At 37.6% G+C, this 15,699-nt stretch overlaps 2 protein-coding genes and 1 long non-coding RNA gene across 3 annotated transcripts in view; 2 read left to right on the plus strand and 1 right to left on the minus strand.

The window, feature by feature from the left end:
* Positions 1-4,353, minus strand: part of LOC123648590 — a 59,752-nt gene extending 55,399 nt beyond the window's left edge. Inside the window, exon 1 of the long non-coding RNA XR_006738663.1 lies at positions 4,343-4,353. This is a non-coding gene — a long non-coding RNA (uncharacterized LOC123648590). The remainder of the gene's footprint in view (positions 1-4,342) is intronic.
* The window catches only part of ITGA1 (integrin subunit alpha 1), a 145,759-nt gene that overhangs the window by 6,957 nt on the left and 123,103 nt on the right, over positions 1-15,699 (plus strand). The gene's annotated exons all lie outside the window — the stretch shown is intronic.
* PELO (pelota mRNA surveillance and ribosome rescue factor) lies at positions 3,322-6,516 on the plus strand. Its single transcript, XM_045566479.1, has 2 exons — positions 3,322-5,585; positions 5,885-6,516. The coding sequence occupies exons 1-2, from the start codon at positions 4,860-4,862 to the stop codon at positions 6,314-6,316; spliced, it is 1,158 nt and encodes a 385-aa protein (XP_045422435.1). The 5' UTR covers positions 3,322-4,859; the 3' UTR covers positions 6,317-6,516.

The raw sequence follows: 15,699 nt of genomic DNA on the forward strand, positions 1-15,699 counted from the left end.
TCTGGCTACTTATTCTGTAAAGTTCACTTTCTAAACCATATATAATAAAAGTAACTGTCATTATGCATTATTTTAAAACACTTTAAGGACTTTTCCTCAGTTAAGATGTATTTAAAATCACCGTTTTCTTAGCCAAGCATAGATATATCAAAAATTGAAATAGATTTCTAGATACTTGTCTTAAGAATAATCTTTTTAAATTTTAATTTTTATTAACATTATAAGACAGAATGTGATTTCCTAACTTTAGGATGTCAGTGATAGCCAAGTTAAAAACTCTGGGTTTAAAGGAAAACTAATAACCATGAGTGGTTTACTTTCATAAAGTAAATGTGATTATTTACTCCTTCTTGTGCTATGTTCCAAGAACACAAAGATAAACAAAAGGTAGTCTCTGCCCTTAGGAGCCCCAGAGTCTGGACGAGATAAGAGAAGCAATGATGGGAGGGGTTTCTAAGGTGCTTTAAGCGAGGAATGAAAAGATCATGTTTGTGTTGCAAGAAAGTAAGTCTTGCAAAAAAAATAGAGACAAAATACAAGATGGAAACATGAAAATTTATACACCCCCTACTATTTTTAAGGGTCTCTGTGCTAAGCACAGGGTATTCAAACAAAATTTTTACCCTTCAGGACCCCCAAATCCCTGCTATTGTCATATAAACCATTTCTGGCATATTATTATAATAGGAAAGATTGTAATCCAATTCACCAATGTGGTGCATGAACCATTTCATGCACCTAAGGTTTCCCTGGAAAGGGAAATAAATAAATGTACCCAACAGATTATCCATCAGTCAACTCTTTCAAACCAGTTATGTTTCCAAGGCCAAATAATCATGGTCATGTTAAAGAGAACCCTTGTCCCTTACTTTGTCTGATCCACATTTTTAGCTTCAGCCAGGCGTTCTTAGAGCACTACAATTTATCAAGTAGTATAATTTCCTTAGAACTTTATAAGGACTGTCAAATGAGAGAGGCAGCATAAATAATCTCATTTACAATATAGAATTTAAAACATTGGGGTTAATGGAGGTTAGGGGAAATGTCTCAAAGGAAGCAAATTAAAAGCTTTTGAAGGTAACAATATTGACTTTTTTTTCTTCTACAGAAATTAATATAAATGAGACATTATAGAAAAAATAAATGTAATTAAAGTTACTGATTTAAAGATTTCTATTTGCAACAGAGCTAAACCATGGCCTTTTCCTCAAGATTCTGCTTAATTTGGAAGAGTGAAAATATAACTATAGCAGTTTTTAAACTACCATTATTATTATAAATTAAGTGAACTACAGTTAAGGATGTAAGTGCCTTAAGAGGTATCTGTAATAATGTTAAAATAGCTGCCAGACTTTACATTTGACCCACCTAGCTTATCATTCATGAGTGCTTACTATGTGCAAGGGACCTTTCAAGGGACAATGAAGAGGTACAAGGATGAATCTATCCATAGAGTTCAATAAGAAAGAAAAGATGTATTCAAATGAATATAATACATGTTTTCAAGTTTGAGATAACATTTAAGCTGGCCCTTAAAGTAGGTAGAATTTATGGAAGCAGGGATGAAAGCAAGTGACAATTTTTTTTTTTTTTTTTGAGACAGGGTCTCACTTTGTTGCCCAGGCTAGAGTGAGTTCCGTGGCGTCAGCCTAGCTCACAGCAACCTCAAACTCCTGGGCTCAAGCGATCCTCCTGCCTCAGCCTCCCGAGTAGCTGGGACTACAGGCATGAGCCACCATGCCCGGCTAATTTTTTCTATATATATTTTTAGCTGTCCAAATCATTTCTTTCTATTTTTAGTAGAGACTGGGTCTCGCTCTTGCTCAGGCTGGTCTCGAACTCCTGAGCTCCAAGGATCCACCCGCCTTGGCCTCCCATAGTGCTGGGATTACAGGCTTGAGCCACCGCGCCCGGCTGCAAGTGACATTTTAAATAGCAAGAACAGTATGAGCTAAGGCAGCAAGCTGAAGGTTCTTAATATGTATAGAGAACAAAGGTTACACTCAAGGTGGAATATAGGGTGACCTGAGGGGATAAGTGGAAGTAGTTTGTAAGGCTAGAGCACTGAGGTTTGAATGCCAGGGATTTGGGACTTTAATTAATAGGGAATGGAAACCCCCAAATAATTCAAAATAAAAGTATAATGACTGGTCTAGAAATACTAAATGATAACACATAATCTGGGAGAAAACATCTGATCACTGATCATTCAACAATAAGCTCAAGTAAATAAAAAAAAGAGTTCCAACTCTTGCAGATGTTTCAGATCAAATAGTAAGCCTATGATTTTGTAGTACGTTCAATCACAGAAGCACAATGATATTTAAAAAGACAGCCCAAAGTGGTTTGACTCATGCCTTTAAAATATGAAAAAAAAATTAACCATGGAATTAAGCGTCAATATGGGTTTTCCACAAGCTTCGAATGCAGAAAAAAATATATGTATATTTTTTTCTAAAGTTGAAAATTAGATCTTTCTCAAAGATTTTATGATGACCTAGGCTGGGCAGAAGAAAAACCTACGTGGAAAAGAAGAATATAATGATTTTAAGAGGTGATAAAAGAGCAGGGAAGGGACTAGTGCCTTTCAAATCCTTCAAATTGGTTTCTGAGCTGTGGGGTTTTGTTTAACTGTTGACAGTGACAGTTGAGGGAAGTGTAAGTAGATAACTGCACATAATTTGCAGTTGCAGACATGGTTACAAGCATCCATAATATAGTATGGTGGTAGTGGCAAGAGGAGAGGGTATGGAGTTAAGCAGGTCAGAATTTGAATGTAGTCGTGATCTTGAAAGCATTTAACTTCCCCATAATTCACTTTCTTCCATAAAATGAGTATAACAAATATTTACCTTATGGGGGAGGAAAGAGCATAGGAAAGTATTTATTGATGAATATTCAATAAATGATAGCTCTTCAGAAAAAACCTTCTACTCAGATCCTACTGTGTGCCTACCATGATTCTGTGGCTTTTAATCTTAGGCAGACTATGTATGGGAAGAGATGAATTAGACTTAGAAAGGTGATCAAGAGCACTTAAAAGCCCCCAGCTCAAAATTATCTCATCTCTCTCCCTCTCTCTCTCTCTCTCTCTCTCTCTCTCTCTCTCTCTCTCTCTCTCTCTCACACACACACACATATGCACACTTTCACTCTATCAATTAGGAATTTTAAGTTAACAAGATCTTTTAAAAAAGATACAGTGTCCTTTTGGAAAGGCAAACCATCTTCACCCTTCAGTGTGATCAGTTCTTCGCTTAGTGAAAAGTTGTTGTATTCTCTTGGAATTGGAAGGTGGCAAAGTGAGTTAGGAACTTTGTGAGGGCACTCAGTATGATCCAGAGGGGGGGAGGAAGAGCGATGGAGGAAGGTAAAGAGAGAGAGAGGGGCCAAAAATAAATAGCGGTTCTAATTGGGACGGTTCTAATTTGGACTTTCTGTTTGGAGAGGACCTTTCGGTACCTTGACAATCTCTGAGAAAGATAATTGAGACTTCAGTTAAAATTATCAAGCTTGTGACAAAGTCAGATTTCTTTCTTTCATCCCTGTCTCACCCATTCAGGGTGGTGAACTCAGCTTTCAAACTCACACACGATAAGATAGGACAGATAACTAGAAGATACGTGTGCAGGACTCCTTGGCCCTCCACCCCATCTTAACTTCCAAGAAAATTTATTTTTATTTTCATTTTTTTGCGATTCAACGGTCTTTTTAAGAGGCAATCCCACTTCTCAACTTCCACTCCCAAATAAAAAATGTTAAGTTTTTAAAATAAATCCTGCAGCTATTTAATCGGGGTCGAGCATAGCCACCGCTTTTAGCTTAGCTGTGGCAGTGAAGATAGGGCTTTAAGCTATTGCGACCCAACCCCCACCCTAAACATTTCACAGGCTACTGAGCTAGGGAAAGCTGAGATTGCTTTGGATTCTAGGATTCCCAGGACATCAGGTCAAGCAACCGAGAAGTCCCCCCAGGGGTAAATTCCACACATAGTTTCTTCTCTCTCTGGGACCAGTGCTTTAACATCTGGGTTAATTAGATCGTGCAGACACGGTAACTAAGCGCAGGAAACAGCTGGGCACGTTGCTCAGAGCCCAGACAGAACGGGACCCACGGTTCTTAAAAAAACGCTTCTGGAAATACCAGCTCCAACAGGCTTGTAGCGTCTGAGTGCGGATGAGGCAGGAGCAAAACCGAGCACAGTTTGGACCTCTGGGGACAAATCTGCACTTTTGAGAGCTCCTTTAACTTTTGGACAATTTTGAATTTACCCAGAGAGAGGAGGTGCAGAGTGGGAACTGCATCCAGCTTAAAAAAAAAAAAAAAAAATACTTGCACTCACATACTCCCCAGAGTCTTCCCAAACAGGAATGGAAGAGAAAACTTAGGAAGTTCAAGTTCAGCATTAAAATAAAGGATTTGCCACCAAAACTCCCGCGCTCTTTCCTCAGAGTTTCTTCGTTCCAAGAGCCTCTCTGCGTAGTACGCCTGCGCGCGCGCAAACGGCGGCCCCACCTCTCGGTTGGGGACGTAAAGCTTGCGCCGGGGGGCGGGGCGCGGGTTGCGCATGCGCCCTCATTGCGTCGGCCTCTGGCTCCGGTGCTGGCAGCGGGAACCACGGAGGGTAAGGTGTTCGCTGCGGTGTCTCGGCACTCTGAGGAAGGAAGGGAGAGAGAGCTAGAGTGAGTGCTCCCCTTGGCCGTATGAGTCGGAGCAGGAGTATTTCCTTCTCGCCTGGCAAGTGCCGGTAGGAACCGGGCCCCGCCCCCTTCCCGGCCTGCGTTCCCTTCCCCCTTCCTGCCCCTTTCCAGGTGGGACCCTCTTGGTCCTTCTTCTGTTAGTGAGTCCCTGCCAAGGCCATGAAACTTGTGAGGAAGGACATTGAGAAGGACAATGCGGGCCAGGTGACCCTGGTCCCCGAGGAGCCTGAGGACATGTGGCACACTTACAACCTAGTGCAGGTGGGCGACAGCTTGCGCGCCTCCACCATCCGCAAGGTGCAGACCGAGTCGTCCACAGGCAGCGTGGGAAGCAACCGGGTCCGCACTACGCTTACTCTCTGCGTGGCAGCCGTCGACTTCGACTCTCAAGCCTGCCAGCTGCGGGTCAAGGGGACCAACATCCAAGAGAATGAGTATGTCAAGATGGGGGCTTACCACACCATCGAGCTGGAGCCTAACCGCCAGTTCACCCTGGCCAAGAAGCAGTGGGACAGTGTGGTTCTGGAGCGCATTGAGCAGGCCTGTGACCCAGCCTGGAGCGCTGATGTGGCGGCTGTGGTCATGCAGGAAGGCCTCGCCCATATCTGCTTAGTCACTCCTAGCATGACCCTCACTCGGGCCAAGGTGGAGGTGAACATCCCTAGGAAACGGAAAGGCAACTGCTCACAGCATGACCGGGCCTTGGAGCGGTTCTATGAACAGGTGGTCCAGGCCATCCAGCGCCACATACACTTTGATATTGTAAAGTGCATTCTGGTGGCAAGCCCAGGATTTGTGAGGGAGCAGTTCTGCGACTACATGTTTCAACAAGCAGTGAAGACTGACAACAAAGTGCTTCTGGAAAACCGGTCCAAATTTCTTCAGGTAAAACAATCTTACTCAGGGATAATTAAGGATGGGTAGAGGGATTGGTATAAACTACTCCTAAAGTTTTAGAACTGGGAAAAATAAGAGGAGAAAATCTTCACATGGCTGGAATTTTAAGTGAGATAATGAAATGAAAATAGGACTGTTAAATATCTGGCAAATTTATATAGTAAACTGTGCTTGAATCCTTAAACATATAAAGCCTTGTTAGTGCTTTTTGGCTTTAGGTCATTGTGGGCTGATTAATGGGTGCTCTAAGAGATCCTTTTGATTAACTTTTATAATTGCAATTCTAGGTCCATGCCTCCTCTGGACACAAGTACTCCCTGAAAGAGGCCCTTTGTGACCCAACTGTAGCTAGCCGCCTTTCAGACACTAAAGCTGCTGGGGAAGTAAAAGCCTTGGATGACTTCTATAAAATGTTACAACATGAACCTGACCGAGCTTTCTATGGACTCAAGCAGGTGGAGAAGGCCAATGAAGCCATGGCAATTGACACATTGCTCATCAGTGATGAGCTCTTCAGGCATCAGGATGTAGCCACACGGAGCCGGTATGTGAGGCTGGTGGACAGTGTGAAAGAGAATGCAGGCACGGTTAGGATATTCTCTAGTCTCCATGTATCTGGGGAACAGCTTAGCCAACTTACTGGGGTAGCTGCCATTCTCCGATTCCCTGTCCCTGAACTCTCTGACCAAGAGGATGATTCCAGTTCTGAAGAGGATTAATGACAGAAACTTAAAATTGAGACAACCTGTGTCTCACTCCATCATTGTTACAGTACACTTCTCAGCACCCTTTTGACAGAAAGTTGCAAGAGTGGCACTTTTTGATTGACACAGGGATTTCCTATGTATTTGGCCACACTAGGTATTTTGTGGTTGGCAGGACATGTATTCAAACTAAATAATAAACTAAAAGGAAATAATCTCTCTGTACTACCATCTTTATTAATTAGAATAATTTTATATAGGAATTATGAGTTATTTGTAGTACTTAGAAAAATGTGTAATAGGAATGCCTATACAGTATATTATTTGGGATAGATCAAAATCTCATACTACATGCTTTGAAATAGTTTTGCTTAGAAAGAGCCTTTTACTATCTCAATATCCTCAGTTTACATTGCTTTATTTTAATTCTGCCTGGTGTTCTTGCATTTAATAATCCTTTTTCTCCCCACCTCCCCCCACTCCATCTTTGTTTTTAGATTAAATGTTTTTGCTATTTTAAATGATAGCCAAACAATTAGTAGACATGAAGACAAGTTTAAAATAATATTTTTCTTAAGAGACTTGTTAAACTAATCATGTTAAGAGTAAATTCTTGGTGGTTCTTTGTGTTTTTTTGTTAGAATTAGGACTGTTAAATATCTGGCAAATTTATATAGTAAACTGCTTAAATCCTTAAACATATAAAGCCTTATTAGTGCTTTTTGGCTTTAGGTCATTGTGGGCTGATTAATGGGTGTTCTAAGAGATCATTTTGTCTAACTTTTATAATTTCAGATCATAGAGCTTTGATCTGCTACAGGTTCTCAAGATAATCTCCTTGAGGCCTTTTTATTTTTAAAATGAGACTAAGGTATGTGATTTGCTTGTTATATGGCTAATTAGTGGGAAAGCTGGAGTAGTCGTCAATCTGCCCTTCAGTTCTTTGCACTGAAACATTACCACACCATTTTTTGTTTATTTATTTTTGGCTTGTCAAAGTTATATTTAATACTATCTTATATTTGTATGTGGCATCAGTCCATGCTATCACATCCTTATTGGACTATTTTAGATGTGAAAAAGCCTGTTCAGAAAGTTTAAGTCACATCATTAGTATGTGGCAGCTGATTTTTATGCCAGTACTCTTTACTATAACTATGGAATTTCTGCAAATACCTGGGAGTTTAAAATATTCTATTTATTCAGTATTTTTGATATGCATTTCTAAAAGTTATGGTTGGAGCCTTGGGAATGGAATTGTATCTTGACCTTTTACAAACCTCAATTTAGCAAAATTATTAGGGAAGATCTTATAAAGATTGATAATTCAGTTTGTAACTCCTGGGTCAGTAATGCCTATTCAAGTAGAGATACTAAAGTTGTAGAACTTTTCTGTGTCTGTGGGCCTTCCTCGCGGTGTAATAGATTTGGCGATTTTTTATAAACTTTCTAACTAGTATGAACCTTTTTATCTGTTGGGAACTGACATTTCCATGTAATTTAAAATCACATATTTATATTTTTATATATCTGCTTCCTAATCTAAAAGTAATTCAGATTGTCATTTCACTATAATTCTATGAATAACTTTAAAATATTATTAAAATATGTTATTAAATAATTTAATAGGGAATATAGAAATGAAGCCACCAAGATTCTTAAAATTAGAACCTAACTGATAATGAATTATAATCTCAGTAAGAATTTGGAGATTGTTGGACATCAGTTACTCTCACAATGTATGCAGTACTGAAATGAAGCCTAATAAATCTAACAAATACATTTTGGGTTGTTGGTTCTCAAGTTTAGCAGCATGTTAGCCTTACCTTGGGAACTCTTAAAGCTCTCAATGCCCAGACTGCAGCCCAAATTAATTAAATAAACTTTCACCCCTAGAAATGCTGTTTTTTTGTTTTGTTTTTTTTAAAGCTACCCATATGATTCCAATAGATATCAAGGCTGAGAATCACTGATTCAGGTCTTGCTATTCAAAAGTATGATCCATGGACCACCAGTGTCCCTGAAAGCTTTTTAGAAACTAGAATCCAGGGCTCTACTCTATACCTGCTGAGTAAGAATCTACTTGTACCAACATCTTGAGGTGATTGCTGTGCATAATAAAATTTAATAAAGGCAATGGCTTGTTCTCCCTGTGCTGGTAGGTCTCTGGCTGAGCTCACCATCCAGAGAGAAAAAGAGATTTGAGTTTTAAGGTCTTTCAAGAGAGTTAACTGGCCATACTAAACTATTGTATAAAACCTCTCTAAATAAAAGCCTGTTTTTATGTGTATGAAATATTTCATTTAAAAAATCTTTAATTTCTATTTTTGCAAAGTTTGTATTTTATATCATTATCAAGAGTATGACTTAACACAGTCATAAGTGGTAATATCAAAATAATGATCAGAGCAAAGAAATTCAAATTATTTTTGACTATTATTTGTAAAATGAATGTCTTTGGAAATCATATATAATAGTCTAATTTCAACTGCTATTTATTAATGCTAAGAAATGAATATGTGATAAAACACTATTAATAACATCTTAACCTTCTCTAATGTACTATTATACTTTAAATTTCCCATCAGGTGCTTGTTGAAAACAGGTTTGCTACCTCCACTAGACTCATAAATGAGAAGCTTGCAAATTATTTTATTTTGCTATAGATATGATACCTTTCAAATTATATTTTTCTATTCTTGGTCCCCCATTTATATGTTAAATACCTTGCTGATTTTATGGCTGGATTGTTGATCCTGGATTTCATTTTCTTTATTCCCTTATAAACAAGTTGAATCTTTCTCTTCCCAGATGCTACTAGAGTAGCTTTATAAAGCTGATTTTTCTTGATTTTTACTTATTTTCTATCAGTAACTTTAGTTTCCTTTTTTAGCACCTGTGAATGATTCTCTCAACTTCAACTTAGCTTTAGCAGGATTAGGTTATAATTTCTGCAGTTCATATGTTCTGGAAATGAAAATCTCTTTGTTGCTAAAAGAGCAAGAATATAGAGGAAATGGTGTATACATGAATCTCCCATAATATCAGTTCTTAGTTGTGAAAAGTTAGGGTTTTTTTCCTTTTAAATCATAAGGTTTTCCAAACACATAAGAATGGCTATTTGTGTTTAGTATCAGAATATGTTGAGTAAAAAGTTGAAGAGGAGTTTCTAAGATGTTTCTAAGGATTTAGAGAGGAATCCTTCTGCCTGGAGCCAGAGCTTAGACATGAAGTGTCCATATTTATACTACACCAGTAATATATACATTTAATTTTATCCATTTTTTTAATGCCTTCTTTGAACCAATCACTGGGCTGGGTTTGGGAAAGACAAACATGTAAGCAGATTACTGTTATAAGTAATTTGTACAAACTGTAAAAGGGCACAGTGTTGAAAGGGGTCACTTTTAGGAGGAACTTTATAGAGCAAGGGCCAGTAAATTTGCCTAAAATGGAGAGAAGGGACCTGAAAAGGTCAAGTGGGAAGATGGGGAGGACAAGTGTGCTAATCACCTAAAACCCTCTATGCCACAATAAGGAGTTTGGGTTTGACCATAATGTGAAACAACTGCAAAGTTTTTGAACTGGAGAATGTCATGATAAACTTTGCATTTCACAAATATTATTTAGCAGCATCAGGATGGATGGGAGGAAACAAGATTGGAGGCAGGAAGACCAGTTAAGAGAATGCATATTAGAAAAATCTAATAGAAAAATGACGATGGTCTAAACAAAACCAGTAACAATGTTCTTGCAATATTAGCCAAAGGAAGTCAATATGAGGTATAAAGAGATAGGATCAAAAGGACCTGGGCTGCAGATCCTTGTTCAAAGTTATGGAAAAAGTACAGTCTAAAGGTAAATCTCAGATTTCTTTATTGAGTGGTGAGAGAGATGATGGCACAATTAAAAGAGACAGAAAATACAGGAAGAGAAGCTAGCTGGTTTAGGAGGAAAAACAGTAAGTTCAGATTTGAATCTTTCATTTGAAGTGACTACGGGATACCTGGGATGCTTTTCCACCAGATTTCTACATACTCTATTAATCCTTTCAGGATTTGCTCAAATGTCAACTTTGTGAAGTCTTCCCAAACCAGCCATTAAAAAAAAAAAAAAAATGTAACTAAAAAAATGTCTTATGGGGTGGTGATTGAATTTACTAAAAGATTTTTTTCACGGTCCCTACAGTGCAGGAATTAGCAAGCTATATCTCATTCAGGCCAACCCCTTAGCCCTTGTGCTCCCTTCTTCTATTGTAACATGGGATCTCTCGTTTCCCTCACCAGACATTCACTTCACATCCCCTTTTATTCCCTGAAGAACCACAAGAGTGTGAAATGTGGCATAAATTTTGCAGTTTTATTCACATCTTTCTCAAGGATTCAAAAATATTTGTTTTCAAAAATGATTTTGGTCAACCCACAATTTGCTGGTATATCACATTTAAGTAAATGAGTTCTCCAGTAGTGAAGAGCAACTAAAGTGAAGAGTTGAAGAGCAACTTAAAAAAGAATGATTATTTCAGATAAAGTTTTTAAAATGGACAATAAAATAATTTTCTTCACATTGATTTCAGTATATTTAAACTTTGTGCTGTGATTAAGTTAGTGTAGTCTAAGAGATGTAGTATTTTAGAAAAAGCTATTCAAGATTTTCTTACTGCATTGTGTACCTCTCATGAATTGTCAGTTTAGAAATGTAGTACAGATATGTTACCAAAAAGCCAGGATGATTTCTAAAGAAGTTAAAATGCAAGTATAATATTTTTGTGTATCAATGATGCCTTTTTAAGAAAAGGTTCGAAAGTCAATAATGCAGCTAATTCAGATGTTGGAAAATAAAGTCCATAATAATAGTCTTTTGGAACTTAACAAGGAGAACGATCTGAGGAGTACTTAATATAGTCATCAAGTAGCAGGTAAACTTCACTTAGAAGTAAAAAAAAGAAATTGACCAAGTTCAGTAAAGAGATATTTAGGTTAGAAAGGCCATTAAAAAACATTGGGAAAAGGTATTGGTTACATAGAAGTGGAGATAATAAGATCTCATTCATTATTTTTCATTATATAGCAAGAATTCTTTTTAGGAATGTTAAATATAGTATCACCATCTGTATTCTCATCCACATTTTAGAGCATTCTTTCTAAATTTCCAAGTATACTTTGTAAGAAAGCCTATTTGCAGCATTTAATTTCTCTTAAATGGAGAAATAGAGATGTTATTATATTGTGTTATAAATAACACTGGATAATAAATTTGGATATTGTGAATTTGTTAATTCAAGTTGAGTAGAAACTAATAACTTTTCTTAAGGACAGTCTACCTTTGTGTGCATACTAATTTGAGGCTGAGGCTATCATTTTTGCTTTTTACAGTGAATATTTTAATTCTATAATTTGCATTGATATGGGAAGGTCTTCCAGTTGCTAAGGATTATAACATTTATGATAAATTGTGGAGACCTGGATTATCAATCTTCTTTTAAATTCTCTCTCTCTTTCCCTAAAATTGTCCACATTAAAAGCCCATTCTTTAGAATGCTAGTTCAGTGGAAATGCCTGTATTCTATAATGTCAGAGATTTAGAGAACTTAGAGCTTATTTCTATTTGGGTGCCACATTTCGTTCCAAAACACCTGACACTGAGGCAGGGGCAGTATCTGCCAGGTAGCAAATACAAGAGAAAAATATTTTGGCAATTACATTGCCTGGTTATGCCCAGGGTTGGTGCCATTGTCCCCAATCCAGGAACAGACAACCTGTTATAATGAAAGTAACTGTATGCTTATTTAGTGCCAGGTCCTGTGGTAAGGGCTTTAAAATGCACTAATTCTTTCAAAACCCTATTAGAAGTGTTTTGTTTTTGCTATTTTCAGATGCAAAAAACTGAAATTAAAGGACGTTAAATAATTTGCCCAAAATCATAGCTGGTAGCTGTGATGAGATGCCCCCTCAGTTAACTCCTTAAAATACCTAAGAATGCCAATGCCATTTCTCAGTTTTCTGTTTGGAGTAGATCAAATGTGTGCCTAAAAATAAAAATAAATTGATGACATTAAGTTTTATATAATCACCCAAAGTTTAGGCAATCATTTTATATGTTTTTATTTATCTATTTCTATTATTTAGTCATCTCATGAAAAATCAGGCACTCAATCCTATGGCATTCTAATCTATCTGGACAATAGTGGAAAATTAGGAAGTACTGAGAAAATGTTCCAAATCTATGTATTAAAGCAATTCCCTCAAGTCTTTACCCAACATCAATAACGTTTATTATTTCACACCTAGTTTTAGAGTTTTAGCAAGCTTGTCTTTTTTAAAATTTTAAGCCTATTATGTTAATTCTTGCACTGTTTCAACAAACATTTATTTACTTAACACCTTAAGTAGCCAGAACTATGCTCCCCTTGGTTGTGCAAAGATGAATTAAGACACTTTTCCCTGCCAAATCAGCAAATTTAGATATCAGGGAGACATGACCACAAGTGGCCAAGCTGACAGAGAAGTGACAGCAGTCAGAAGTGACAGGTGACAGCTCGGGGTGTATCCTAAAGTACCCTCAAAAGAAACATGTCTACAGCTTAGGACATTTCTGTGTTATAGTAACTGGTATTCGTATTGAGGAAAAGATTGAATTACATTCAGTGTGTTCTGTTAAAGAAGTTAAGGAAATGTAATGTCTTTTAAAATGATTTTCATCCAAAATTATTAAAAGACAGTGGTGCTTATAAAATCTTTAGCTGTCATACCTTGTATAACAGTTCCAGACAGTCAGAGTTTTACTATACCATAATTGTCTCAGTAACAAAACTCAAATAATTGTTGAAGGGTGAATTCTTGTTGAGGGGGAAAAGTCCCAATTGATTTTAGTTGTAAAATTTATTCAGAGGTGGGAGGTCCTTCTGAGTTCAAGTCTACGTTCCAGAAGTTTCATGTCTGGAATTTTTCATCAAGTCCTAGTATAAACATTGACTAGAACTTTTTGTTTGACACCATTGTGAAAAATTGCTCTGTGGATAGATAACATATTTTAATCTGTGTTTCAGCTCATTTGATCTGGTGACCATAATTTATAGTTTATTTTTCCTCCCCAAGTGGGTTGTTGGCAATGGTAGAAGTCATTTTTTATTTATTTATTTTTTGATGAGATTGAGGAGAGGAAAATTAAAATACATTGCAGTACATGGCCGTGAATCACTGAGAATCATAAAACGTTAAAACTGTAAGGAACTTTGTATATCATCTGACCCACTCACTTCATGATACAGGTATAAACTAAGGCCCAGAGAGGGTTGGTAACTTGCTCAAAGTCACACAACAGTTTTTCACAGGGTCCACATTTTTGCTTGATCCATTCCTTTCCAATTTCTTACCCATTTTCTTATTACCAAGGCATATTGGGAGTCAGTTGGGATAGGGCAACAAGGAACAATGTGGGATTTAAAAATGCCTTAAACCCTTCTTATTTATCAAATTATTCTTCATCTTGTGGCAAGAAAGTTTCTCTCTGAGAAATTTCACTGAGACTCAAACCCAACTTTGAAGTCTGATTGTCCATTCCTTAGAGAAGTATTTTGTCTTCTCCTAGAAAGACTATGCCTGTCTTTCTTCTGAGAACCATTTCATTCTGAAAAACATTTACTGAGTACCTACTATGTGACAAACACTGCAAGATCCCAGCAATCCAAGGTGGAGAGAGAATATTATCATCCCTTCCTTCCAGGGAAACCCAGTCTAGGATGGGGAACCAATGGAAATACAATCTGGCTCAGGAACATGGAAGCTCAGGGCGGGGTCTTAGCCTGGCTTCAGTGAGGAGATGCTCTCAGTGATAAATTCCAGAAGCCCACATTGATCTTCCATTATTTTCTAGAGAGTTGAGTCAAAGGCACCTGAGAGCATTCCTTTTTTAAAACTCCTCAGCTTTACTTTGGTAACATTACAGGGACATCTTGGTCCCTGTAGTCCCTAATTTCTCTAGATGTTAAATATTTACAGTGGAATCAACAAGCCGGAGAAGAGGCATGAAGAAAGGACATTACATTACCTTCTACCCTCAGAAATAAATGAAAAAAGTATAAGTAGAATCAGAAATACTAATTAGGGACCATGACTGCAGGACTTTGAAAGATTCTGGAACCTTCATCGTATCCATGTTTTTGTTGTCTCTCTCTGTTTCTCTCTCATGACTAACCACCAATGGTTAAACCAGAAAAGGAAGCTTAGCTTGTTTGTTTTCAGGACAGCAAAGAAGGAGATGGAAACAAGGGAGCTTGGGACATTCTGTCTCCACAGCCATCCTTGGAAGAAAGGTTGTCCACAATTGAGTGGGTGGTGGCAGCCACCTCAGAAAGAGAAATGTCCCAGGGGGCCTCAGTCAGGAACAAAGAAGTGACTGGGAGCTAGCTTGGGCCAGGGAAGGCCCTGAGACTGGACAGTGGAAAGACTCACTGGGGTCTTTCCTATCTCCTTATTCATTGTTATCCTTGGTGGTAAAATTCCAGAAAACACCCTTAGCAAATAATAACAACTTCTCTCTTAAATTGTACATTTCACTGAATGGCCAACATGGATTAGGTGTGGAAAAGGAAAGGAAATTTTCTGCAGAAGGGAGAAAAGAACACAATCTATTTTATGAGGAGGAATGAACTCTGGGAATAGTTCTCTGACCCCATGTGTCTCAATGGTATGCTCAGCCTGAAGTGAAAGGAAATAGAATAACATGTGGAATGTGGGGAAGTAGGAAGAACTGAGACAAAATTAACTATCTGCTTAATTAAATATAGTCATATATTTTCAAGAAAATGAGTCTGTTATCGCCATAGTAAATTTCTCACTCAGGGCCTAACTCCTTGCCTAGAACTTAATAGAGATTAATAAGTGCTAGAATTGTTCCTATCTTTCTGGGAATCATTTTCACCCTAATCTCTGACTCCTGTACTTTGCCTAAATAAAAGTAAAATATAATGGGAAATAGGCTTACTCACCACATTTCAGGAAACGTGGAGAAGGTCAAGGTCTTTCTGTTATGGTTTATTGTGGATTTAAAGCTCTTAGATTTGCATTTCATGCACAGGTTTATGTATGTCCTTCTAGATGAATTAGAAACTTAAATTGTGAGGATCAAGAAGGTAATGCAACCAGATTTTATATTTGGGACCATGGAAAGAATGTTACACACCAAAAATTACAAAATATTTAAATACTGTTTGCTACAGTTGCCAAAGATTATACTATTAGCATTTGCAAGAATATTGCATCTGTGAATAATCAAGTATGATACAAAGAGGAAATCATCTCTGTCATTCTTAGAGGACATTGTATGACAACTGGCCTGTGAATCATGAGATCAGGATGTGCCCAGACCCTGCCACTTGGTTGTGTGACTTGAAATCA

This window comes from Lemur catta, chromosome 12, assembly GCF_020740605.2.
Source record: "Lemur catta isolate mLemCat1 chromosome 12, mLemCat1.pri, whole genome shotgun sequence".
In the NCBI taxonomy this organism is placed as follows: domain Eukaryota; kingdom Metazoa; phylum Chordata; class Mammalia; order Primates; family Lemuridae; genus Lemur; species Lemur catta.

Bases quoted from the DNA above. Each gene is read 5' to 3' on its own strand.
- PELO (XM_045566479.1), top strand. From the start codon at position 4,860: ATGAAACTTGTGAGGAAGGACATTGAGAAGGACAATGCGGGCCAGGTG. The intron at 5,586-5,884 runs GTAAAACAATCT...TTGCAATTCTAG, and splicing joins ACCGGTCCAAATTTCTTCAG to GTCCATGCCTCCTCTGGACA.